The sequence below is a fragment of the Myotis nattereri genome (genome assembly GCF_964212035.1).
Source record: "Myotis nattereri genome assembly, chromosome: 14".
NCBI lineage: Eukaryota > Metazoa > Chordata > Mammalia > Chiroptera > Vespertilionidae > Myotis > Myotis nattereri.
The window spans coordinates 35,152,237-35,176,856 of NC_138089.1; the positions used below are offsets into that span (position 1 = coordinate 35,152,237).

At 52.8% G+C, this 24,620-nt stretch overlaps 1 protein-coding gene across 1 annotated transcript in view; it reads left to right on the top strand.

Moving 5' to 3' along the window:
- The window catches only part of SLCO2A1 (solute carrier organic anion transporter family member 2A1), a 71,273-nt gene extending 48,350 nt beyond the window's left edge, over positions 1-22,923 (top strand). The window contains exons 4-14 of the mRNA XM_081106539.1: positions 5,111-5,338; positions 6,232-6,330; positions 7,795-7,931; positions 9,685-9,760; positions 10,445-10,609; positions 11,598-11,787; positions 13,649-13,814; positions 15,911-16,074; positions 18,448-18,512; positions 19,898-20,021; positions 20,942-22,923. Coding sequence (XP_080962665.1) covers positions 5,111-5,338; positions 6,232-6,330; positions 7,795-7,931; positions 9,685-9,760; positions 10,445-10,609; positions 11,598-11,787; positions 13,649-13,814; positions 15,911-16,074; positions 18,448-18,512; positions 19,898-20,021; positions 20,942-21,062 — 1,535 coding nt within the window. The 3' untranslated portion in view covers positions 21,063-22,923. The remainder of the gene's footprint in view (positions 1-5,110; positions 5,339-6,231; positions 6,331-7,794; positions 7,932-9,684; positions 9,761-10,444; positions 10,610-11,597; positions 11,788-13,648; positions 13,815-15,910; positions 16,075-18,447; positions 18,513-19,897; positions 20,022-20,941) is intronic.
- Positions 22,924-24,620: the final 1,697 nt, after the last annotated feature.

Here is a 24,620-nt window from a genome sequence, read left to right on the forward strand (position 1 = left end):
AGACTTTCCTCCGTTGACGGGCATTTGGGTTGTTGCCACTGTTTGGCTAATGTGAATAATCCTGCCATGAACACTGGTGTACAGATATCTGCCCGAGTCCCGGCTCTCAGTTCGGTTGGCCTTATGCCCAGAGGTGTAAATGCTGGATCGTACGGTCATTTTTTATTTTATTTTTTTTAGGAACTGCCATACTGTTTTCCACAATTGGCTGCACCATTTTACATTCCTACCAGCAATGTGCAGGGCCTCCAATTTCTCCACATCTTACCCAATACTTGGTTTTTTAAATAAGCATCCTGGTGAAGTGATATCTCATTGTGGTTTGGATTGGACCAGGCAATATTGTGGCTGCTTGTTTGTGTGTGTGTGGTTGCTTCTTTGATCACCTGTGCTCCTCAGTACCTTGAAGGTTTGTAAGGCCAGCACCTGCGCCTGTCTCAGTCACCCCCATGACTTCTCCCCCAGCAGAGGGCCTGCCCACGGTCAAATATGGCCAAGAAACCGAACAACCGAGAGTGAATGAAATCTGGTCCAGGTGTCTTTTCAGACCCCAGGTCCAGGCGTTGCGCGTGTGAAGCAGGCATCATCCACGCTGCCAACAGGCCTGGGTGTGCTCCCTCCGTGGCTGACCTGGGAACGGGCCAGTTCTTTGCGCCACTTTCCCCGGTACGGCCCTTTGCCTTCAGGCGATCTTTAAGCCACTCTTGCACCTAACGTAGACCTGGCCCTGCACCTCATAACCTACCTGACAGCAGGCAGGAGGAGGTGCTGCCACACACCTAGACAGCGGAGACAGGCAGCGCGGTCCAGAACATTTGCAGGTGACAACAGCCCACAGTTTTAGGAGACTTCAAACTTTTCTCACTTCCTTGTGCAAAATACACTCAAAATTTGTTTGAATCATCTGAAAATAAATGCCATTTGAAAGCTTGGCAGCACCCCTGTCTTACGGGCCCTTTAGAAACGCATTAGCTCAAAGTTGGCGCAGGGGAGTGAGCAGAGAAGTGTGTGTGCCAGTTTGTTTGAGTGACTATAGAGCAGCATTTGGTCAGTTGGTAGTATGGGTCAGGGGGGCGTCCCAGGCCCAGCAGCCTGCTCTGCCCTTATTCCTGAACATGCCCATGTGGTCTCGGGGAGAGCATAGGAGTCTCTGTACGTACCCATCGCTTTTCCTAAAGGCTAGCACAGCCCGCGGCGTGAAAACACTCATCCACCCGGTGTCCTGTGTGGCTGTGCACCGAGGGCAGGGAGTGAGCAGTGAGCCTGACACTCCGCCTGCTGGGCCTTCCGGGACCCTCCCACTCTCTGCAGTGCTTGGCCCTCCACAGAATCCTCTGAGGTCTCTCAAAGTCAAGGTCACTGGCAAAGGGAATCGGATTCAGGACGGGAACCCCGGTCCCAGGCTCCCAGTCCAGCCCTTCCAGCATCTGTTGGCCTTGCTTGCCCGTGGCCACCTGGGACTCCCCGAGGGAAGTGATGTGAGCCTGTAGCATCACACCCCTGTTCTGGGTGTTGGACATGGGTCAGTGTCGAGGGAAGGATTGTTAGTGTGGTGAGGGGTGAGGTGCATAGCGCGCAGGGTCTCAGCAGGGACATTTTACAGTTTTGCGGCTTCTAGACTGAAGTCACTGCCCTAAGACTCAGACCCTTGCATTGTCACTGAGCCACACCAGCCTTCCTTCAAGAGGGCAGGCACAGCCATCAGACTGCTGGCTGAGTGGCAGCAGCCAACTTTTTGTGCCTGCGCTCCTCTCTGGAACCAGAGCCTTCTAGCTCTTTAATGACGCATGGGGAGTTTCCCTATGCAGTTACTTTATGGTCTCTGCCTCAAGGGAAACTGGGGCTCAGAAGGGTTTAGAACAGCCGTGGGCAAACTACAGCCCACGGGCCGGATCCGGCCTGTTTGAAATGAATAAAACTAAAAAAAAAAAAAAAAGACCGTACCCTTTTATGTAATGATGTTTACTTTGAATTTATATTAGTTCACACAAACACTCCATCCATGCTTTTGTTCCGGCCCTCCGGTCCAGTTTAAGAACCCATTGTGGCCCTCGAGTCAAAAAGTTTGCCCACCCCTGGTTTAGAAACTTACGTTCACACAGCTACTACCTAGGGTTAAAACCAATTTATTGCTTTTTAAACGAAGTTATTCAGATATGCCTGACATCTAAAAGGCTTTACATATTTAATGCATATGATTCAGTGAGTTTGGGAATAAGCATATACGACTAGCCCTACTCGGTTGGACGCAGCGAATAGAGCAGACGAAAGGGTCTCCTGTTCAGTTCGGGTCATGGGCGCGTACCTGTTGCAAACTCGATCCCTGGCCGCAGTTGGGGTGTGAGCAAAGAAGTGTGTGTGGCAGTTTGGGAGGCAATCAGTCAATGTGTCTCTCTCACACTGATGTTTCTCTCCCTTTGTCTCTCCCCCTCCCTTCCGCTCTCTCTACAAATCAATGGAAAAAATATCGTGAGGTGAAGATTAACAACAACAAAAGAAAATGTATATAACCCTGAAACCATCACCACCATCAAGGTCATAGATTTACCTATCACCTCCCAAGGTTTCCTCCCACTCTTTTTTTTATTCTGTGTGTGGGGGAAGGGAAAGAACACTTAACATAAGATTTGCCCTCTTAGCCCATTTTAAACATACCATGCACTACGGTGGTATAGTATAGTATAGTATAGTATAGTATAGTATAGTATAGTGTACCAGAACTTATTCATCTTGCATACCTGACACTTTACCTTACCCTTCGACCATCACGTCCTCATTCCCCTCCCCTCCACCCCTCGAGACCACCATTTCACTCTCTGCTTCTGCTTGTACGAGTTTGGCTCTTTTAGAGTCATACACGTGAGATCATACACTATTTGTCTTTCTGTGTCTGGCTTCTTTCACTAAAACCAATTCCTTGACTCACTATACTGTGTGTTTGTTTCACCTCATTGTCTCAGATTTCATCAAAAATCCCAGTCGCCAGCCCCTTTCCAGGACACCTCTGTTGGGGAGGAAGTAGGTGTCAGGTCCCAGCCGGCGCCGGAGGTCAGAGAGCCATGCGTCTGATGTGGCTGGGGAAAGGGAGATCTCCCCAGGCCCAGCTCCTCCGTCCCTGGAAAATGTCACCATTTCAGATGTGACTGCACTGTGGACGTTGAGTCAGCCACATTCGGGTTCGAACGCCAGCTCTGCCTTAAACCAGCCACTTAAGTAGCCCAGTCACTGCTGTGAGCAGGAGGTAGCGTCCGTCACAGCCGTGGCAGAGTCAGCCTGTAAATAAATGGATGTTCAAAGTCCTGGCGCTAGAACTGGGGTCTCTACAGTAGAGCCTGTAAGTTGGAGAAGGCTCAGCACCCCACAGGGGAACAGACGGGGTGCGGGGACAGAGAAACACAGTTTGGGTTTAAGGCCTAAGCCAGAAAGAAGGGCAATGGTTATGGAACAAGACATTGTTAAATTTTGGCTGTATTTACTAATGAAGACATTTTTAAATTAGCAGCTTTTACTGTTGCTTTATTTTAAAAGTATCATGTGTTCTTTATAGATAAATTAGGAAATACAGAGGCAAACACGCACACGCACACACAATCACCATCACCACAGCCCCATCAGAAAGAAAGCCTTAGTCGTCCTGAGTTCTTTTCTGCATATTCTATTAGTCCATATGAGTTTTCTAAATTAGAGATCATACTCTTCCAAACCACTAGTTATTTTGGGGAACCTACCAGATGTTACAGCGTCTTCCCATGTTAATAAGACTACATCTCCACCCTGATTCGAAGGGGCTGCCTCCTATCTCACCATAAGGTTGGACCACTTTCTATTTGAATTCTGCATGGAAAGGTGGGCTAGTGGGTGCGGCGTGAGAGGGAGAAGGAACAGAGGGACACTAACCAGAGTCCGGGAACTGGTCATTCTTCCGGGTGCTCTGTTCTCTGCACACAGCTGGTGTCAAGTTTGGATGCCCTTGATCAGACAGACATTTTGCCCCCTTTGCTTTCTGGTCAGTCAGGGACCTTGGCCAGAAGTTTTCCAATGTGTCCTGTGCAAACACCAGTAAGAGGACAGGCAACCATGTGGCCAGGCTGGATGAATGTGCAGGTGGGGGAGGGGAGGGGACGAGGAGGAGGGCTGACCTCTCCCCAGCACCGTGGTCCCCAGCAGCCCCGCGCTCAGCAGCACTGAGCAGAGTCCAGTGTGGGAGGCAGGTCTAGTCCACAGCCCTGTTTTCCTCTGTGTGGGATTCTGTTGCCCACCTAGTTCAGGGCTCTCCCCTCTCGGGGAGCACCACAAATGAGAATTAAACTGAATCCCATTAGTGCTAAATGAAAAAACCCACAGAGTAAGGTCAGTAATGCCAGTGGTTGCCATTGGCCTAGACAAGGCAGAAGGAAAATGCATCTCATGGAAAAGAGCCCTCAAGAACCGTCAAGATCTTGGAGAGCTGACCGTGCTGACTGTTCATTGTGGGCCAGATTTAAAACGGCCTGGCCACGTCCCCACAGCCACAGGTGGCAGGGTGCCCACAGACCACATTGGGACCCTCACAGAGGGTCTCATGGTGTGGCCTGGCTCCGATGGGTGCAGCCTCAGCTCTCCGTCTGCAGCAGGAGGGGTTGAACTAAAGGGTCTTAGAGTCCCTTCCAGCTTCCCAAGGTCTCCGAATCTTGGGAGCCGCCCAGGTTTCAGAAGGATGTTAAATGCCTTTGGCAGGAGGCTCTCCAGTGTGATGCAGAGTTTCATCCAGGAGTGAGGGCCCTGGAGGACCCAGCTGCACACATCCCAGGCCAGGGTGACGCTGCCTTTGGAAGAGAACCATATCCTAACCTGAGGCTGAGCTCAGGGCACTGAAGGCTGGCAAGCCTGGGTTTCTACCTTGGATCCCGCATTTCCAGCTGGGTGGCCCTCTCCATGCTCAGCTCCCTGCCTGGACCATAGAGGAGAAAGAACGGATGCCCATGAGAGGAAGAGTCCTCTCCCACCCTCTCACCTTTCTCTCACCTTTGTTCCCAGAGTCACTCCCAAAGGCCTGGGGGAAAGGCCAGGCTCAGAGGCCAGCGGTGGAGCCGGGAGACTGGGTGGTGACCGGCATGCACTCTCATTGCAGGGAACAGCAGCCTCCTCCACACCGAGCTCTGTCAGAAGCATTGGCAGGACCTGCCCCCCAGTAAGTGCCACAGCAGCACCCAGGACACCCGGAAGGAGACCAGCAGCATGTGGGGTCTCATGGTAGTCGCCCAGCTGCTGGCAGGCATTGGGACAGTGCCCATTCAGCCGTTTGGGATCTCCTACGTGGACGACTTCTCGGAGCCCAACAACTCGCCCCTGTACATCGGTGAGTCACAGGCTTGAAGAGGGCTGCAGGGAGGGGTCGGGTCCTGATCTGACACTTAAGCTCTGAGGGGCTGATTTGAGGTCTTAACCCTCTTTGCCCCACAACACAGCAAATGAGTGCAGAGGTTTGGGGATCAGACAGACCTGGTTTGAATGGCAGTTCTGTTACCTATCAGCTATGGGAGCTGTGCAAGTGGCTGAGCCCCAGGGCCCCAGGTTCCTCACCTGCAGAATGGGGCTGGCAGTATCTGTGTGCTGGGCAGCTGTGGGGTTACATGAGGTCAGGTATGTAACCATTTAGACCCCTGTCAGGCACAGGGAGGCTCCTTGACCAGCAGTAGCTACTGGTGCTGTCAAGCCCTCCAGGCCTGGGCTGGGGCACACATGTCTTTCCGCGTCACCCACTTATGGACAGGTTGGCCCCAAAGAAGCACATGCAAAGAAGATAGATGACTACCTGACTGCTCAAATCCTTCCCTTAGCACAAGCCATATTGAGCGTCCTCAAGGGCCCTGTACTCCAGACCAGACAGACCACACCCACTGGCTCTGTGGCCTCACAAACTCCTGCCAGGACCTCCAACATGGTCCCTGCACAGACCTTTGCCCTCCAGCACTGCCCTGGGCCGGCATCTTTAAATTTCAGGGAGACCGTTTCCCTCCTGACAAGTGGATCTCTCTGGCAGCTGGCTGGAGGAGAAACATCTTTGGTTTTGCACATCTTAGGATCTTGAGTGGTTCTAGCATTGCCTGGGGGAAATGCCATAGGTGTGAACTTGTCAGGGTCAGAGGACAGGTGGCCTGACATCTCAGGAATCCTTCGCTAGGGAAGGAACCTGGGGCTGTCACACCTTCTCAGTTCCGCTCAGCCTCTTTACACTGCTCTCCTTCACAGCCATCTTATTTGCCATCTCCGTATTTGGACCGGCTTTTGGGTACCTGCTGGGCTCTGTCATGCTGCAGATCTTTGTGGACTATGGCAGGGTGGACACAGGTGAGTGTGTGTGATGATGCCTATCCCATTGCCAATTTCACAAAGCAGTCTCCCTGCCCCTCCCACCCACCTCCACCCCTCACTCCACCACACCCCCAGCCAATCAGGGCAGAAAGTGAAGCTTCAATTGCAAATGCTCACTGCCACTTGCTCATTCCTGTGCTCACTCCTGCTGTCTTTCAGACAGCCCGGAGCAGATGGCGTGTGCCTCCCCTCCCAGGACCCATGTTGGACTCTAGGAAGAAGCGGGTGCACTGCTGAAAAAAAGCACACATTTTCTGCCTTCAGGAAGTTTGCAACTCGGGTTAGCTGCAGGAAAACCTTGAGACCTAGGGCAGTTGCCATCACAGCTGCCTGTCTTGGTGGTGGTATTAAAATCATTCCCACCAGCCAGACGGTGTGGCTGGAAGGCAGGTGTGAGCCAGACCCTCAGGAATAACACCTCTACCTGTGCCGGGCACACAGATAAGAGCCTGCCCACCCCACAAAGAATATGGGCAGGTGTTAAACCCGGCCATGCTGCCAGAACCCACAGACTCCTGTCTCCTGGTCCATCAGACCATGATGTCATCTACGTGATGTCCTCTGCCTGTACTTCAAACCAAAGGGGAAAGCCAGGCGGAGCTTCCTCCCTCAAGGTCAAGCCATCTTTCACTGGCACTGTCTGCATTGGTTCCTGGCTCTTGGTTGACCAAAAGAGTATCAACTGAACTCCCGGTCCACCAGGGACAGTGCCCAGGGATGCCTGTCATTGTTTGGCTGAGGTCCATTCGGCTTCTTCTCCTTCCCTCCATGCCTAGCTAGTTCCCTTACAAAGAGAAACACAATGGCAGACTCTTAGATGTGGATGGAGACTTGCCAGGAGAAAGCATCTCCTTTGGAGGCCAGGCAGCCCGCTCTGTGGATGTTGTTTCCTCGGGCTTCTGAGGATTAGGAGGCCTCCTTTCTTACCGAGCAGTACAGTTGGGCAGCAATAGTCTTCGGTGGGTTAGAGCTCACGTTTGGACACCAGGAAGACATAGGTTTGAAATTGATCAATAATCTTAACCTTGGACAAGGACATGGTTAACCTCTCTAAGATTCAATTTCCTGATTGGGTGGAATAGCCCCTCCCTCATAGACTTACTGGGAGAACCCAGCAGGATAATAGACGTGAACATGTGGTCTAATGTCTGGCCCATGGTAAGCCTCAAGAGAGTTACTGCCAAGAATTGGGAGTAAAATAAGGGGAGGCCAAGGTTCTGATCCCTTCAGCCTGGGATTATCTGATGCTCTGCTTCATGTGCGGTGGCCTCCATTTTCTGGGAAGACCAGAATGGCCAGGATGGGGAATGTCATCTTGACCAAGGTTTTACCTCTTCTCCATAGTGGGGAGAAAATCCCCCTGATCAGAGAATTTCTTCCCAGTAAGGTGAGACCATGCATTCATTCAGCAAACACTTGTGTCCTTTGCTTTCTCTTCAGCGTTAATTAACTTGAGCCCTGGAGACCCCCGATGGATTGGAGCCTGGTGGCTGGGCCTGCTCATTTCCTCGGCCTTCTTGATTTTCACCTCCTTCCCCTTTTTCTTCTTTCCTCGCACAATGTCCAGAGGAGTGGAGGTAAGGTTCTGAAAGCTCATAACTCTAGGTATAGGAGTTTAAGAAAGGGAGGTGAGGGTAGAAAATAAACAGATCTGAGAAGCTGCAACAAGTTAAGCAAGTTCTGAGTGAAATCTAAATAAGTGCCATGATGCAGGATTCTCAGAGGCCTTGAGAGGTAAGAGTGCTGGTGAATTTCCAGAAGATGATATTCCAACAGTGTGCCCTTCCCAGGGTAGCATCCAGGGATGTAGTTAGGGAAACACTGAGCTCATCTGAAGTAGGATAAAAATAAAAGCTGAATATGTGACCTGGTGCAGTTGACTTTTGCATTTCACAGGGCCCATCATGCCTGAAGGACTGAGTAAGAAAGGAGTCCTAATGCTTGAGTGTGAGGGTGGGTTGGGAGTAGATCATAGTTTAGTAGATTGACCTCCTACCCATCTTTCAGTCATGACCGTTGGGGAAAGAAATCAGGGAAGGATGAGAATGGAAAACAGAGATGAGAAGTCTGGGTATGGACTTTGATGGTGGGCTGACGGTTCTAAAACCTGTTTTAATCCCATGAAGTTCTGAGATGGGGCTACCAGTCAGGTGGCAACAGGGTGGCTAGGTTGAGGATGGGATTTAGGAAGGAAGGAAGACTGGAAATCTGATGAGGCCAGTACAGAGACAGGGGATGACGGCTGAGGCCAGGACAGGCATAGACATTCTTCGGAAAGCAAAGGGCACAGGTGTCCGCAGGCGGTGCTGAGTTCTCAGCAGTGACCTGCATTGGAGGAGAAGAGGGGCTACAATTAGACCAAGGTTTTGAGCCAGACACAGAGCTCAGCGCTCAGCAATGCGGTGTATGAGATCTTGGCCCAGTCTTAGGAAGAGGGGGCAGGAGTAGGAAGATCTGGGCTTGTCTTGGGGGAAAATTTCAGAGGGCAACACATCATGGTGGTTTTGGGGTCAAGCAAACCTGACTTTGAGCCTAGTTCTGCGAGTAATAAACTCAATGAGTGGTCTTAGGCAAGTTTCCTTGTTCCTCAGTTTCTTCTCCTTTACAATCCGGGAGATAGAGGAGGTATCTCAGAGGAGGCTGTGAGGAGTGGGACAGTGGCGTGCGAGGCACAGTGCCCAACATGGAGTGAGCGCTGAGTGAATGGCCGCTCCTGTGCCTGGTGATGAGTTTCCCTGGAGGACCCACACAGTGTCAGCACTCGGGGCCTTGCATGTGTGGTGGTGTAGAGCTTTAGCTGGTGAGTTCGGAAGAAGTAGGCAGGTTCCCTGAGAAAGTTCAGGCACAGGGCCAGCACAGAGCTTTGAGCAGGACTCAACTCTGGGCCCAGAAGGAAGAAGGGACTCCATACAGGAGACAGAAAAACAGAGCTGGAAACATACATTCTAGACTACAGTGTCTCAGAAGCCCACGGCCCCTGGAATCTGAGGACAGGGAAGAAACGTAGCCATGACAGACAGGCAAAGGGTGAGATCCAGTCAGACCCTTTTTGGCATTAGTTGTGGGAAAGTTATATATGAAATAACATACCCAGAGCCATCTTGGGAGGCATTGGCATGGCAGCATTCTGGTCAGCAGCCAAAGCACTGGACTCACTAAATGCAGGTGGCATTTAGTTCAAGAGACATTCTCTGGACACCCTCCCATCACACCTGGGGTAGCTCACTGCTGCCCAGCCCTAAGCCACTGAGACCAGAAGGGTCAAGGGCCCAGGATTCGTGGCTGCGGGGAGCCTGGGCCATTAACACTGATTTCCTTTGCTGCCTTCAGACGTCTACTGCCATGACAGATGAGGCGATGAAGATGACGGTCAAGCCAAGAAGCTCTCTGGTGGATTTCATTAAACGTGAGTGACCCGGCAAAGCCCTGGGTGGGCTGGCTTGTTAGAGGGGCAAGCCGGGAGGGCCCAAGCCTGTGAGGTATTGTGTATGATAAGGGGCGTTAAGAATAGGTGGCCTATAATTGGCCCACCTCACAGGAGGGGTTTCGCTGGGAGACTCAGATTCAAGCAGAGCCAGCTCCACCCCATGTTCTCTCTCCTCCCTTTACATGGAGGTGAATGTTCTCACTGGTAGTCTTATTTCTATCTACCCGCCTCCTGATTTCTTCCAGACACATTCTCATTTTATTTATTTATTTATTTTTAAGTATGTTTTTATTGATTTCAGAGAGAGAGAGAGAGAGAAAGAAACATTGATGAGAAAGAAAACTCAATTGGCTGCCTCGTGCACACCCCCTACTAGAGATCGCACCTGCGACCCGGGCATGTGCCCTGTCCGGGAATCGAACCAGTGACCTCCTGATGCATGGAACGAAGCTCAACCAACTGAGCCACACTGGCAGGCCATATTCTCGTTTTATTTTACCCATGAGTATGTTGAGTGGGGGGTCTGAGAGGCTGTGTGGCCCTGGCTGGGCCACTGAACTCCTCAGTGCCCCAGACCCTGAGGAAGACAGGAGCGTGGTCTGGAGGGAAGAGGAACGACTGTGGCCCATGAAGGCCTGGCCCCTGATGGTTTTCTGTTTACAGGGTTTCCCCGCATCTTCCTGAGGCTCCTCATGAACCCTCTTTTCATGCTCGTGGTCCTGGCTCAGTGCACCTTCTCCTCCGTCATCGCCGGCCTCTCCACATTCCTCAACAAGTTCCTGGAGAAGCAGTATGGTGCCTCCACAGCCTATGCCAACTTCCTCATCGGTGAGTCCCGGCCATACCAGACACAGGCAGGAGCCAGAGGAGGACTTGCCCAAGACAAAGACGTTTAAGGACAATTTTCTTGCTTGGCAATGTAGAGTGCTCTGAACAAATTGCTGAGACCCTGTCATTCCAGGCGGGGGGGGGGGGGGGGGGGGGGCTGCCTTCCTCCCTATCAGGGGCTGGAGGCCTGACCGCCTTCCAGGGGCCCTGAGACAGTAGGGGCAGCAGGGGAAAGAGAGAGCATCAATTTCAGGTAAAATGCTCCTGGTTCTGTTCCTTCTTCTCAGGGACTTGAATACATTTGCTTGGTAGGGAGTATGTGACCCAGGGATTCTGGGCTCTGGCTGCACTTTAGGCTCCTCTGGAAGCTTTAAATAATACAGGTGCCCAGCCCCACCCTACCCCCTCAATACAGCAGAGTCTCTGGGTGAGGCTCAGCATTGAGTTTGTTTGCCAGTGAGGTTGAGAAGCACTGATGTGGGCCCACCAAGTATCCAAGTGAATTACTGAGCTCAGTCCACAGGTGCGTTTGACTATATAGATGGGGCAAGGGGGTCAGGGTGCGAATCCCGACCCCTGTGTGGCCCTTGGATGTGACTTTACCTCTCTAGCTTAGGCCTCTGACTAGCAGGCAGGGGGCACCACCAGAGCCTTGCTAACCTTGTGTGGTCACAGTTAGGATGCAGTGAGCGGTCAGGCAATGAAAGGCACTAAATAAATGCACATTCCACCCACATCCTTCTGGACACAAGGCCCCACTTCTTTCTTTATTCTTTGCACAGGCAGGGTAACCCTCTGGGTCAAAGTAACTCTGTGGGTGTGCCTGGCATACAGTGAGTGCCCAGTGACTGTCAGGTATTGCTACTGTAATGGGGCATCTCCAGTGCTCCTTCAGAAAGTTGTGCCCCTTCTTTGTGCCCGGTGTCTGTGCCCACACCCCTCCCCCCCAGGCCTGCGCACACAGACCCGCTTCTCTCTCTCTCTCCAGGTGCTGTGAACCTCCCCGCCGCAGCCTTGGGGATGCTGTTTGGAGGAATCCTCATGAAGCGTTTTGTGTTCTCTCTGCAAACCATCCCCCGGCTGGCTACCACCATCATGACCATCTCCATTATCCTATGTACCCCTCTCTTCTTCATGGGATGCTCCACCCCAGTCGTGGCGGAGGTCTACCCACCTAGGTAACAGAAATGAGGGGTGAGACGATACCCTTTGCTAAAGGCCAGAGCCTGGGTCTGGCTGCCATACCTCTTCCTTTCTGCCTTCTTAGCTCTCTTCCCTCTATCACTTCTTGACCTAATCGCTTATGTGGATACTTAGAAAATCAGGTCCTTGAATACGATGCTGAATTATAAGAAGTCAGAGGGTCCTACGGGGCCGCCAGCAGTCAGGGTTAAGATTCTGTTCTTTTTAAGAAACACCAAAAACTAATTAGTTTGGTTTCAGGGTGACTCTGTAGGGCTGTGAGCCTCAGGAACCAAGAAATAAGCTATGTTTGGCATCAGCTCTGTGCCAGCCAGAAGTAGAGTCTCACTGAGCTGCTGAAGAAAGATGAGAGAAGACTTGAAAAGATACGGGAAAGAACAATGAAAGTGATGGCAGACTTTTAAAATGAGGGCAGGTGAAGCATACCTGTCCGTTTGCATAAAGCAACATGGTCCTAAGTTTTAAGCCGGGCTTCAGGTTCAGAAATAACTTTAGAGGCTTGTGGAGGGAGCTTTTAGCTTTTTCCTGGGCGCTACCTTTCAAGCACCTCTTCTTTTAAATTTTGCCTAATGAGGTTACAACATTGGGAGACACCGTACCTTTCAGCCTTGGCGCTTTCTCTGTCTCTCTCTTTGAAATAACCTCTTCTGTCTTTGGTGGGGGAAGGAGCGCAGGGGCGTGGTGACTCAGGATGGGAAACCTCTGGTTTGTATTGGTCTTCTGCAGGCTGACTGTGGATTGAGAGAAGCTGAGAAGGCCCTGGGCCTTTGGGTGTCTTCACTGGGAGTTAGCGGGTTTTGTCATCCCTTCTGACGCAGCCCTTACTAGTTGGGGAAAGTTACTTATCTAATCTTCAAATCTTCAGTGTTCTTATCCATAAAAGGAGCATAATAATTATAGAATTATTGTGATGACGTGCGTGACAAACCCCTGGGCACAGTGCCTGGCGCATAAGAGAGGCCCCGTTAATGTTAACATCGTTAGTATAATTATTTGAGCAAAGCTCTGGACTGTGGTTTGTCAACCCTATCCCAGCCCTCCCTAAAGAAGATCATGAATATCGGGTAGGAGGAATGGCGGGAATGGTGAGATCATCCAGTGAAATCTCCTTGTTTGAGGCTCAGGAGGATGGAGGGCAAAATCTACATAGACCAGTGGTTCTCAACCTTCCTAATGCTGCGACCCTTTAATACAGTTCCTCATGTTGTGGCGCCCCCTATTTCATTGTTACAAATTGAACATCATTAAAGCATAGTGATTAATCACAAAAACAATATGTAATTACATATGTGTTTTCCGATGGTCTTAGGCGACCCCTGTGAAAGGGTCCTTCGATCCCCAAAGGGGTCGCGACCCACAGGTTGAGAACTGCTAACATAGACCAAGGGACAGGAACCAGGTAGACCCCAGATTGCTTCAAGGAGCCCCACCTGTCCCTCCGCCTGAGCCCAGGTGGAGGAGACGGGAAGGGAAACGTGGCCTGTGACTTTTGTGCAGCATCTGCACACTCTCCCATCAAAGTCCTGCTTGGTTGTTTGTCTTGAGCTCTTCTGCAGAGGGGGGGTTGGGGAGGGAGGGTTTGCCAGCGGAGCCTTTCTGACTCGCAGCTGGTGGAGATGGGCTTCTAGTAGCGGAAGAAACAGTGAGGTGCCATGAGCACTGACCAGCAGCCAATTCACCGTCGGCCCCAACAGGCGTAATTCATGGTGTGGCTGGCCCCAGACGCACCGAGAGGCAGAGCGCACCAGCCGGGCGGGCACTCACACTGGGCCACAGTGAAGAGATGTTTCTCTTGTCTTGCTTTGTTTGAGTCCCTGTTTCCTGTTTTCCTGGCAGCACATCAAGTTCTATACACCCACAGCCTCCTGCCTGCCGCAGGGACTGCTCGTGCCCCGACTCCATCTTCCACCCGGTCTGTGGAGACAATGGGGTAGAGTACCTCTCCCCGTGCCACGCTGGCTGCAGGCACATCAACGTCAGCACCGTAACCTCCAAGCAACGGGTAAGGGCAGGAGGAGCCCCACCGGGTCCCTGAGCTCAGTGTGTGCCTTCATACTGCACCTAGGCTCTGGGGTGGGAAGGGCGCCACCCACACCATCCTCATTGCCTCCAGGCCACACCCACCCTCTCTTTACCTCCCCTTCCCTAAGGTCACGACCAGATGCCTGCAGCCCAAAGTCAATTAAAGATTGGCCGATATTCAACAAATGCACATTCCTGAGGCTCGGAGTAGAAACCAGCCAGAGCACTCCTTCAGCGGAGACCTCCCAATCTCATCCTGGCGGGTCCTAATGGGCGTCTTTGGGTCCTGCGTCCTGGCCCTGTTGGAGAGCCAACATGGACCAGGCCCAGATAAGTCAAGGACACAGGGTCCTCTGGGATGTGGCCCTGGAAGGTTAGAGTTGGAAGCAGCGATCAAGGGCATTAGGTTCACCCCCTCAGCTCCCAGGTGTGGCCACACAACTGGCCTGAAGTCATGCAGTTATTTAGGGTCAGATCTGACTTTAGAACCCAGGACTCTGTCTCAGTCTGGGGGCACATCTGCTCAAGGTCATTTACCTCCTGGCCACCAGCCTTCCACGCGTGTAACCCACATTCGGTAGTTCACTTAGTGAGGTCCTATCAGCCCTCTGAGCGCTAGGGCTCCTGGCCTTCTAGGATCAGCCAGCTGCAAACTAACTTGAGTCATCGGTTCAGTTTTTCAACAGACAATGGACACCTGGCACAGCCATGCATGCTGAGGATTTAGTGTGAACCCATCCGACAAGGTTCCTGCTCTCATGCAGTTTGAATTCTATCGAATAAATGCACAAGGTCGTTTTAGAAAGTAGCTCATGCCATCAAGAGAGTTAATGGACAGAGTGTGCCTGAGGGCCTCCTGGAGGAGGTGACATTAGAACTCAACCACCAGAAAAAAACCCTACAAAGACCTGAGGGTGAAGTATTTGCACTAAAGGAACAGCAAGCACCAAGCCCCAGGGCATGGCTGAGCTGGATGTAGGAGAAATGAGAGATGCCAAGGTTGGTGCCAGGCCAGGGAGCAGGCAGGGGCCAGAACCGGACAGGCCAGGTTTAGGAGTTGGGTGTTCTTTTTCCTTAGAGCACTAGGGACCCAGAGGTGCAGTTCCCCTCAGGAGTGGAACGCACCTTCTGCCCCTAAGCCTGTGTGGAGGTCATGGGCAAGGCTGGCCCCCACTTCCCATCCTCCTCTCTAAGGATTAGGGAGGCTGCTTCCACAGCCACCTCTGTGGGCAGAGGTGCGTGAGTCTCAGGCGGAGCGGGGACAAGGAGCTTGGACAAGATGTTCTCTCAGCTGCCTTCTAGCCGAGGAGTCTGTGATGGCCTCTGTGGTTTCCTTGTTTTCATTTACTTACCTCTGACTCACCTACTTCCAGAAAGAATCCTGACAAGTTTCAAATAGTATAAATCATCATCCCTTAGCATAATATCAAGAAAAAAATAGTAAGTTATAAGAAAATGCTCATAGGCCCGTCAGACACTGCAAGGCGGGGAGTAAAGACCACGTGGGCAGTGGCTCGGTTGTACAATAGTGTTGACCATATGGGCTTTCCGGCTTGAGACGGGACTTCCTTCCCAGCCTGTACAGACAGGAGGAATTCCTCTCTGGCAAAGGCCTGACAGATGAAGAGCTTAGTGGGTTCTATTGCGTGTTCTTTGTTGTCTCCCCCTGTTTATACCTCCCTGCAATGAACACACACACAGCATCAACAGCAACCCACAAAGCCACGGCTGCTGGGCATAGGGTAGCCTGGCCCAGAGAAAAGCCCTCCCAGTCCCTGGTCCCAAGCCAGGTGGGCCTTGCCTGGCAGTGGAATCCTGCACATACAGATGCGGGTGCACCTGCTGGAGGAGCCCAGCCCACACTGGACAGGGGTCAGGGATGGGGTCCATGGGGCACCTTGAAACCCTCGGCTGACCTCTCCAGCCTCTGAATCCAGCCCCACCCAGCTCCTCGGGGGACCCAGAAGGCAGAGGGGTTGAAACCTGAGGGACTGTCTGGCAAGAGCTGGTGCAGGTGTTTGATGTGTGTGCAAGCAAAGTAATGACGTTTTCTCTTTTTTCCTCTCCTTTTTCAAGATCTATTTGAACTGCAGCTGTGTGACCGGGGGATCTGCTTCAGCAAAGTCAGGATCGTGCCCCATCCCCTGCGCCCACTTCCTGCTCCCGTCCATCTTCCTCATCTCCTTCGTGTCCCTCATCGCCTGCATCTCCCACAATCCCCTCTACATGATGGTCCTGCGGTGAGTGCACCTGTCCTTCCCCCGTTTGCCTTTTCTTTGTGCCCAGATGCCCACTGTTCTCTCCTCCCTTTCCTGGTCCTCAGAGGCCTTTGAACATGATGCACAATGTTCTTTGGGTGAAATGGGGAGATGATGCTAACACGACATTGCCGGGCCCCACCTGTGCCAGGCTCTGTGCAGAGCTCCTCGCTGCGTCGCCTCCTCCCCCAGCTCTGTGAGCACCTGCATTCTGCACATGGGGAGACCACTAACCCAGGAGGGCAGAGCCAGGAACAGCTGAGCCACATGCGAAAGCCAGGCTGCCTGACTCCATGCTGTGGAAATACCTGGAGATTCACTTATTTTTAAATCCTGAAAGAACTGAGAGGAAGGAGGCGAATTCAGTTGGACATGTGAAATCGGGGATGGACAATCAGGAGAGTTCCAGAGAGAGATGAGGGCTATGGGAAAAGATGGGAATGATAAAAGTCTAGTGCAGGGGTGGGCAAACTTTTTGACTCGAGGGCCACAATGGGTTCTTAAACTGGACCGGAGGGCCGGAACAAAAGCATGGATGGAGTGTTTGTGTGAACTAATATAAATTCAAAGTAAACATCATTACATAAACGGGTACTGTCTTTTTTTTCAATAGTTTTATTCATTTCAAGCGGGCCGTAGTTTGCCCACGGCTGGGCTAGTGTGCTAGGAGCCAAAACTAAGTCCTCAGGTCAGAAGGGGGAGGCTGGCCAAGGCAGGAGGGGAGGGCAGAGGTGTCCCATTACAGTGGCAGTTAAATGTCTCTGAGGTTTTGACAGGGAATGACCCTTTCCTCACCTCGCTCTCTGCAAAGGAGAAAACTTTCCAACCAAGTTCACCTAACCCACCCCGGCCTGCCTCCCTCCTGTCCTCACCTGCCTCACAAGCAGAGAGGGAGGGAAAACCATGGGATTTACATACTGGGGTCCAGGGCCCAAGGCCCAGCTCTGCCATACACTGGTTGAATGTCCTTGGGTGTTGCCAACTTCGCTGAGTCTCAATTTCCTCATGTTTGGAAGGAGGTTAATGATGTTGACCTCAAAGGATTGGTGTCAGGATTATATGGTAAATTCCTTTGTAAATACAAGGTGCTCTACATATTGGCTAATTATCACTACTAACCTAATAATAATAATAATAATAATAATAATAACAACAACAACAGCTAGCGAGGTACCAATGACCTATTTTCCCCAAAAGCCTAGGAGCTAAGGAAGAAGCAGAAGCAGCCACTTGTCAGGATCTAGGGTTTTGCCCTCTTTACAAGTTCGCTTGCCAACTACCGAGCTCCTGTTTCTGCTACTGTTTCAAGGATGCTGGCAGAAGACTGGAGACTCCGGGTCAAAGGGAAAGGACTTTGCTACTCATAGCACAGCAAGCAGCATGGACCTCATGCTGCACCATCCATCCTTGACCCTCAAGTCCTAGGGCGTGACATGGAGTGGCCCAGGTGTATGTGTCACATGCAGTGGGTTTATGTCACAACTGAGGAACGCTGCTCTTGGGAGAGCCACCGCTTCTATAGACCAAGCCTGCTCTTGGTCGAGGGCACTGGTCGGCAAACTGCAGGTTGGCAAACCACGCCTTGCGAGCCACATGCGGCTCTTTGGCCCCTTGAGTGTGGCTCTTCCACAAAATACCGACTTCTGCGCACGGGCCACGAAGTTTCAATCGCACTGTACGTGCACACCCGCAGGTGGTATTTTGTGGAAGAGCCACATTCAAGGGGCCAAAGAGCCGCATGTGGCTCGCGAGCCATGGTTTGCCGACCACGGGTCTAGGAGGTTTTACCTCGTGCTTCAAGGTTGTGCCTGGCAACCATGACCCTGAGAAGTGGTCCGGGACAAGAGCAGTCAGGAGTGTGTGTAGATCCTTAAGAACGTGTAGGGATTCTCAGAGCTCACGGCATAGTGCTTCTCCTAACACCATCGTCCCCCTCTTTTTCACCACTCCCCATCAAGTGCATTCCACTGCCACTTTCACCTAAGGCCCTTGTAGGGGTTCCCTTCTTGCACCCCAAGTCAGATGGATCACGGTAGGTGCTCTAACCCTGAGAAAGATCTGTGGGTGGCCATGATGAGGAGAGGGCCCCCCTCCAGGGCGTCTGATTCTTAGGTCTGGGGTGGGGCCTGAGAATATGAATTCCTAACAAGTTCCCAGGGGATGCTGATGCTGCTGGTCCAGCGATCAAGCTTTGAGAACCATTGATACCAAGGACAGAAGCATGGGCTGCAGGGGATCCAGTCTGCCATTGGCTCATCAGGCTGCATGAGGGCAGGTTCTGACGGAGGCTGGATGCTCCTGACTCGGGGGAGGCACGGCCAGAGTCCTCCGCTCATCTCCTGTTTTCCTTTTCAGCGTGGTGAACCAGGAAGAAAAGTCGTTTGCCATTGGGGTACAGTTCTTGCTAATGCGCCTGCTGGGTAAGTGTCTGAGACACCCCCTTCCAGAGGCATGGCCCCGGGACATCTGAGGGCAATGGGGTGCAGGGCGGGGATGGGGAAGTCCTCTCTCATCTCTGTTGTGATGAGAGAAGCTGTGCATGATCAATACAACCCCGAATGTCAAAATACTTTATGGGCAGTTTCCTTGGTACTTGTGGTTAAGAAAGAGTTCATCTATGGCGTTCATTTCCAACTAAATTATGTAAGAAAAGGGAAAAGCAGACACAACTGAGCATACCTAATAAAGAATTGAAAGTGGGTATTTTTTTAACCTCTCTCTCAGAACTCACCATCAGAACACAGCCTTGCATTTCTGTCTCAGCCAGAGTGGCAGCTGAGCTCAGCCCTGGTTTCCCTCCCGTTTTACAAAATTCACTCCCACTGCCATTCACAAATGTTCCTCGGTGCAGGCGGGGTCCAGTGCGAGCAGCCCAGAGCCCGCGGAGAAATGGGGCAGGGCACACGCAATAGTGCCCACAGGAGGGCGAGCGGCCTTCAGGAGCAGGGCACACACCAGCCCTCCCTCTGGTGCACGGACTGGAGTAGGGACGTGCATGGGTCTCACCCCCACACTGCAGGCTCATCCCCAGACTGTATACGCTGAACTGTCCCTTCTCAACACATCCGGGCACTAGGTAAACGAGGCACTAATACGGAGAACCTTGCAGGCTAAGGAAGGAAAGGGACCAGGTTCAACTGGTACAGCGGTTCTCAACCTGTGGGTCGCGACCATCGGAAAACACATACAGCATATCAGATATTTACATTACGATTCATAACAGTAGCAACATTACAGTTATGAAGTAGCAACGAAAATAATTTTATGGTTGGGTCACAACATGAGGAGCTGCATTAAAGGGTCGCGGCATTAGGAAGGTCCAGAACCACTGGCAGGACCTAGCGGGTGAGCACTGCAGGGGGGAGTGTGGCAGCTGCAGCGGACGGACTTCAGTTACTATCGAGGGTACTTTCTGACCTCAGACGCTGAGCTTCACAGAGCCCTCTGCGCATTCTTACCCGGGAGCCAGGTCGGCACTTGGCCCTGCAGCGCCTTCCATTATCATTATCATTCTGGGGAGTGTCGGGGTGTGACCTCCTGGGCCGCCTGAGTGGGAGCCTTTGCAGGGCCCTCACCGACTGAGATTGGGTGAGGTGCTCAGATGGTGAAGCATGAACCAGCTTCACAGAAAGCTACTCTGCTTCCCAAGGTTACAGTGGTTCCTAGAGGCAGGGCAGAGCTGTACTCACACCTGTAACACACGGGGGGGGGGGGGGGGGGGGGCTGGCTTTCAACCCTGCCAGGCATCTCTGCCGGCAGCTCCATGTGACCTGAGCTCTCTGAACTCTCTTCCTGTTGATGCCAGCCTGGCTGCCCTCTCCAGCCCTCTACGGCCTCACCATTGACTACTCCTGCATCTGGTGGAACTTGCAGTGCTCAGGGCAGCGAGGGGCCTGCGCCTACTACAACAACGATGCTTTCCGAGACAGGTGAGGGCCGGCACGTCGTGTGTCAAGGACGCCTGGCGCCAGGCCCCAGGCCTGAGCAAAGGGCCGTCATCTGTTCTGGTGGCTGTTGTGGGGGCTGTCAGGCTTCCAAGGGAGAAGACCAGAGGGGAGCTGCCATAGTCAGGGAGCAGGGGCCACCGGTGATGGGCATCTCAGGGCTTGCAGAGAGCCAACTAAGCAACAAGACTTGGGGCTACTCTGATGTGATCCCCCAACCTGGGATCCCCAAGGCCCTTGGGAGGGACAGCAGCAGAAAGAAGTGTGTCCAAGGGAAAGGGGATGGTTGAAGTCCAAAGGCGAGGCTGTGACTGGAATGGTGATACCAGGCCAGCCTGTCACTGCTCACAAAGAGGTGGCCCCATCACAGCTCCTAGAAGAGGTGAAGGGCAGGTGGGTCCAACCTGCCTCTGTGGGTCTGAGCCCAGCTACAGTGCCACTGAGTTCTGTACCCCTTCCAGCCACCTCGCCTGCTGCCATCATCACACAGACCAGAAACAGGGAGGAGAGTGGGCTTGAGGGGGGTGGGGGGCTCTGGGAATGGTGTCGAGTGAAACAGAAGGCCAGGAGGGCAGTGAGAAGGTGCCCTTCTTCTGGCTTGCTGGGAGGAAAGGACCCTCAGGGCTGGCTGGGCGGCAGTGTTCCTTTGGCCCTCTAGGGGGCGGCGGTGCAAGGACAGGGCCACTGGATGAGGCTCAGCCTGCTCACAGGCAGGCTTGTACCCTTGCGGATCAAAGGAATGGGGAAAATAGTCAACACCTAGGTGCTGACAGATCCTTACCTGAGTCATGACGACACACTCCCTGGGCCGCTGGGAGAATGACGCTGCTCTTCCTGTTGGCCCTGGGGCGCAGGCTACAGAGCCTCCACAGCCCCTCACCCGTCCTGTGTCCTCCTGCCCACAGGTACCTGGGCCTGCAGGTGGGCTACAAGGTGCTGGGCACGCTGCTGCTCTTCTTCATCAGCTGGCGGGTGAAGAAGAACAAGGAGTACAACGTGCAGGAGAAGGCCTCGGGCCTCATCTGAGCGCCTCATCGGAGCCTTGGCCCTTGTCTGGCACTTCTGGCTCCAGAGCGTGGACCTGCCCTTCCATGCCTGCCTGTATTTACTAGTATTCATATGTCATTTCCTTTTTGTTTTTTAAATAAGAAAACAGCCCCAGTCACCATTTGCCTTCCCTGTCTCCTCCCAAAGGCTCCCACTCAGGCTTACTGTGCTCTTGGGATGGGTGGGCACAGAGCTGCAGGGCGGGGTCTTCACTGGCTCCTTGGGAGGGACCCACATGCCCACGTGCCCCTCAGTGCTGGGTCCTCCAGAGAGGATGCCCCCGAGGCAGCCCTGACCAGTCCTGTGGGGAGGGAATGGAGGGTCCTAAGTGGAGAGATAAGGGGTATCTACCCAGAGAAAGGAGGGAGTGGGCTGAGTGGGCTAGGGGATGGGGGAGCCTGCCTGTAGCCCCCTTTGCATCTGGGTTCAGCATCAGCACAGAACACAAGCAGGGCCGGCTCCCCTGCTCTCAGACCCTCCTTCCTGCCCCCCAGAGGCCATTGGGGAGCTGCCACGTTGGGAAGTTCAGCCAGCTGGTCCCCTCCAGTTACCACACTCAGGCACTAGAGCAGGGACCCAGACACCCGAGGATAGGCCATCCAGATACTGTCCACATTAATTCTAGGCCCTTCTGTACCTGGGCCCGTGCCTGTTTGTCTCTGTCTTTCTGGGGGGATATTTCAAACTACGAAAGCCACACCACCGTGAAGACCCGAGGAAGGCTGTGCAATGGTCCTGCTGCCCAGGCCCCCACCCCCACAGTGTGGGGACAAGACCCCTCATCTCAGACGGGTGGGAAGACCCTCTGCCCATTTCCCTGGGAGCAGATGAGGCAGCTTCCTACGGGCTTCCCTGTCCGAACTTCAGATGCCACAGAATAAAGAGAGGCAGCCCAGATGTCAGCAAAGCCGGTGACAAAGCTGAGGGAAGGTCCGAAGCTGCCAAGCTGGGTGGTGAGCTGCAGCCCACAAAACAGAGGCTGGCGAGGTGGACTTCCGTGGTTTCACACACACTTGTTTTCATCAATGTTTTCTCGCCTCATCTCACTGCCTCCAGAGGTGGCGCCCTCTATGGCCTGAGTCGATACTGCAGCCGTGCGGTAGCGGTTCAGCGTTAGAGCCAACACAGGAGGCCTTCCAGCCACAAATATGTGCTGGACTTCCAGCCCCGCAGTGCTAGTGCAGGGTTCTCCACCGAGCTTCACTGGGATCCCACCTGCCCTCCCTCCATCCACACGAGGGCCTCCTCCCAGAGTGTGCAGCGGGGGGAACGGGGAAGGCACAGCAAAAATCCGGAGATTGTCAACAGGATCTTGGCCGTCCATGGTGCCCAGACTGACCCTGCGCCTGGCCATTTGCCAGACAGAGGCCTGGCTGCACCGTGTCATCGGGCGGCTGGGCACTGGTCACTGCCACGTGTGCATCTCTTGAGGCCACTCCTCATGGAAGACTCTTCCAGGAACATATCAGAAGCGACCTCTGCAAAGGCCAGAAAATTGTGTCAATGGCCAAACTACCAGGAGACTGAACTCGGTGAAAGCCACGATCACAGCAGCCTTATTTCCAAAGCCACCAGCCTTATTTCTAAGACCTCACTCAGGAAGGGAGGCTCCACGCAAGCTCGGGGGCCAGGTTCAGCATTTAAAGTGGTCCTGCTTGGAAAATGATTCCCTGCAACTAACCCTGGTCTTTCTTGCCGCAATTTAAGCTCTGAAGGCACTGCCGTCCGCTGAGTTCATGAACAGCGAATGCCAACCTTCAGATTCTGGAAGATCAGTCGCCCTCCCAAGCCTTTATTCTATGGTGATGTTGCTATTAATATATTATAATTTTGCTATTGACGTAAGTTGGTCATGAATTTGCACTGTCGTGTGTATCTGTCAGAGAGCAGGCAGAACCTGCACCTTCTGGCCAGAGGACCCTCAGGGGTCCATGGTCATGGGGATCAGAAATAATGCAACTCTCAACCCATCAGCCTGGTACAAAGCAGACAGCAGGTTCTTCTTGCTCCTTCAGTGACATCCTGCAGGTAACTGTCAAAGGCCCGTAGTGCTGGGCTCACAGAAGGCCTGATCCCGGCCCTTGAGTTAATTTCCAGAAGTGGGTTTGTCATGAACAGCTAAGTCCATAATATAAAACAGAATTAATATCATAATCATCATTGATCACTTGGTCGCAGCCAATACTACCACTCCCAAATCTTTCCTCCCAACTGCCAGCAGGGAATATAATGGTGTCACCTTCATTTCACTTCTACAGCAAAGCTTAACACACTTCCTTGAGTGCCAGACTCTCACAGAGGATGCTGTTGAAATGCAGATTTCTAACCTCCTCCACCCATCCTCAGAGTCTATTTATGGGCGTCTGAGGGGGACCCAGGAGTGGCACTTTAACTGGATCCTTGTGTCAGGCTGATGTGGGTGGTTGTGAAACCCTGTGTGGCGGGTCCACAGTGCAGCCCCGCTTTGGGGATGCCCACGTGTGCTTAGGCCACTGAGAAATTGGATAGGTCTTTGGTGAACTCAAATGGGAGTGAGGGATGACAGGGTGAAGGGGTACCAACAAATCTGATTTCCTGAAGGGCTGCAGTCAGGAGCTAGTGGACATGTAACACAGTCCAAGAGCTCACATTTATTGTATTGGGCTCTTACCAGTACTGAGAGTGGGATTCTCACTCTCCAAGCTTGAGAGTACAAAATGTGTCACAGTTATTTCTTTAAATCAGTTATGTCTGACTTCAAACCCTCACTCATCCTGCTGGCTGGCTGGCAAGTCCATGCCAGCCGTCCTTGGGGCTGGCTCCCAGTGCCATCTGTGGGCTGTTGGGTCCTGCCACTGTCGGTCTTTGGTTCTTTCCCAGTCTGAGGCCCCCTCCCCTGCTTCTCCCCTGAGCCTGGAGACACTGCAGAGACCAGATTCCAGCCTAGAACCACCTCCCTGTGCACATACCACCAATGCTGTCCTCCCTGGGCAGTCCTAGGCAGCCCACCCCTCCGCTCCAGTCCTCTCCCAGTCCCTCAGGGATGAACAAAGAAGCCAGGAAAGGAAGGGTCTGCAGGAACCTTTTTATCCCATCCTTCCTTGAACCTTCTTGGCAAAGAGGGGAAAATGCAGTGAGAATTGAATGCCATGTCTCCCTAAATCACTTTGTCTCAAAGCCTTCTACAGGCTCCTCACCATAGCCTCACAATGGAGACCAGACGGCCCCATCTGGATCTTAGGGCCCCATCTGAAGAGGAGGACTCTGAAATCAAGGCAGTAACCATTGTGGCCAACTTCGTGCAAATAGTAACTAGTCAGACCTGAACTGAGACCAGGCTGTCCAGCCCTCTCTGGTCCAGCTCCAGCACCAGCTCTGTCTCCCCTCCTGAGTCATCCTCAACTTGCGAGGAGGCCCCTCTATTCCCACTGAAGTTCATGGGCCCTTAGGATGGAGGTGGGGGAATCTACGTAAGATGGGTCATGGAGGTGGGGAGAGCCAGGTAATAGCTCATTTACCCACCTTCTTACTTCTTCAAGTAGCCAGATCATTACGACT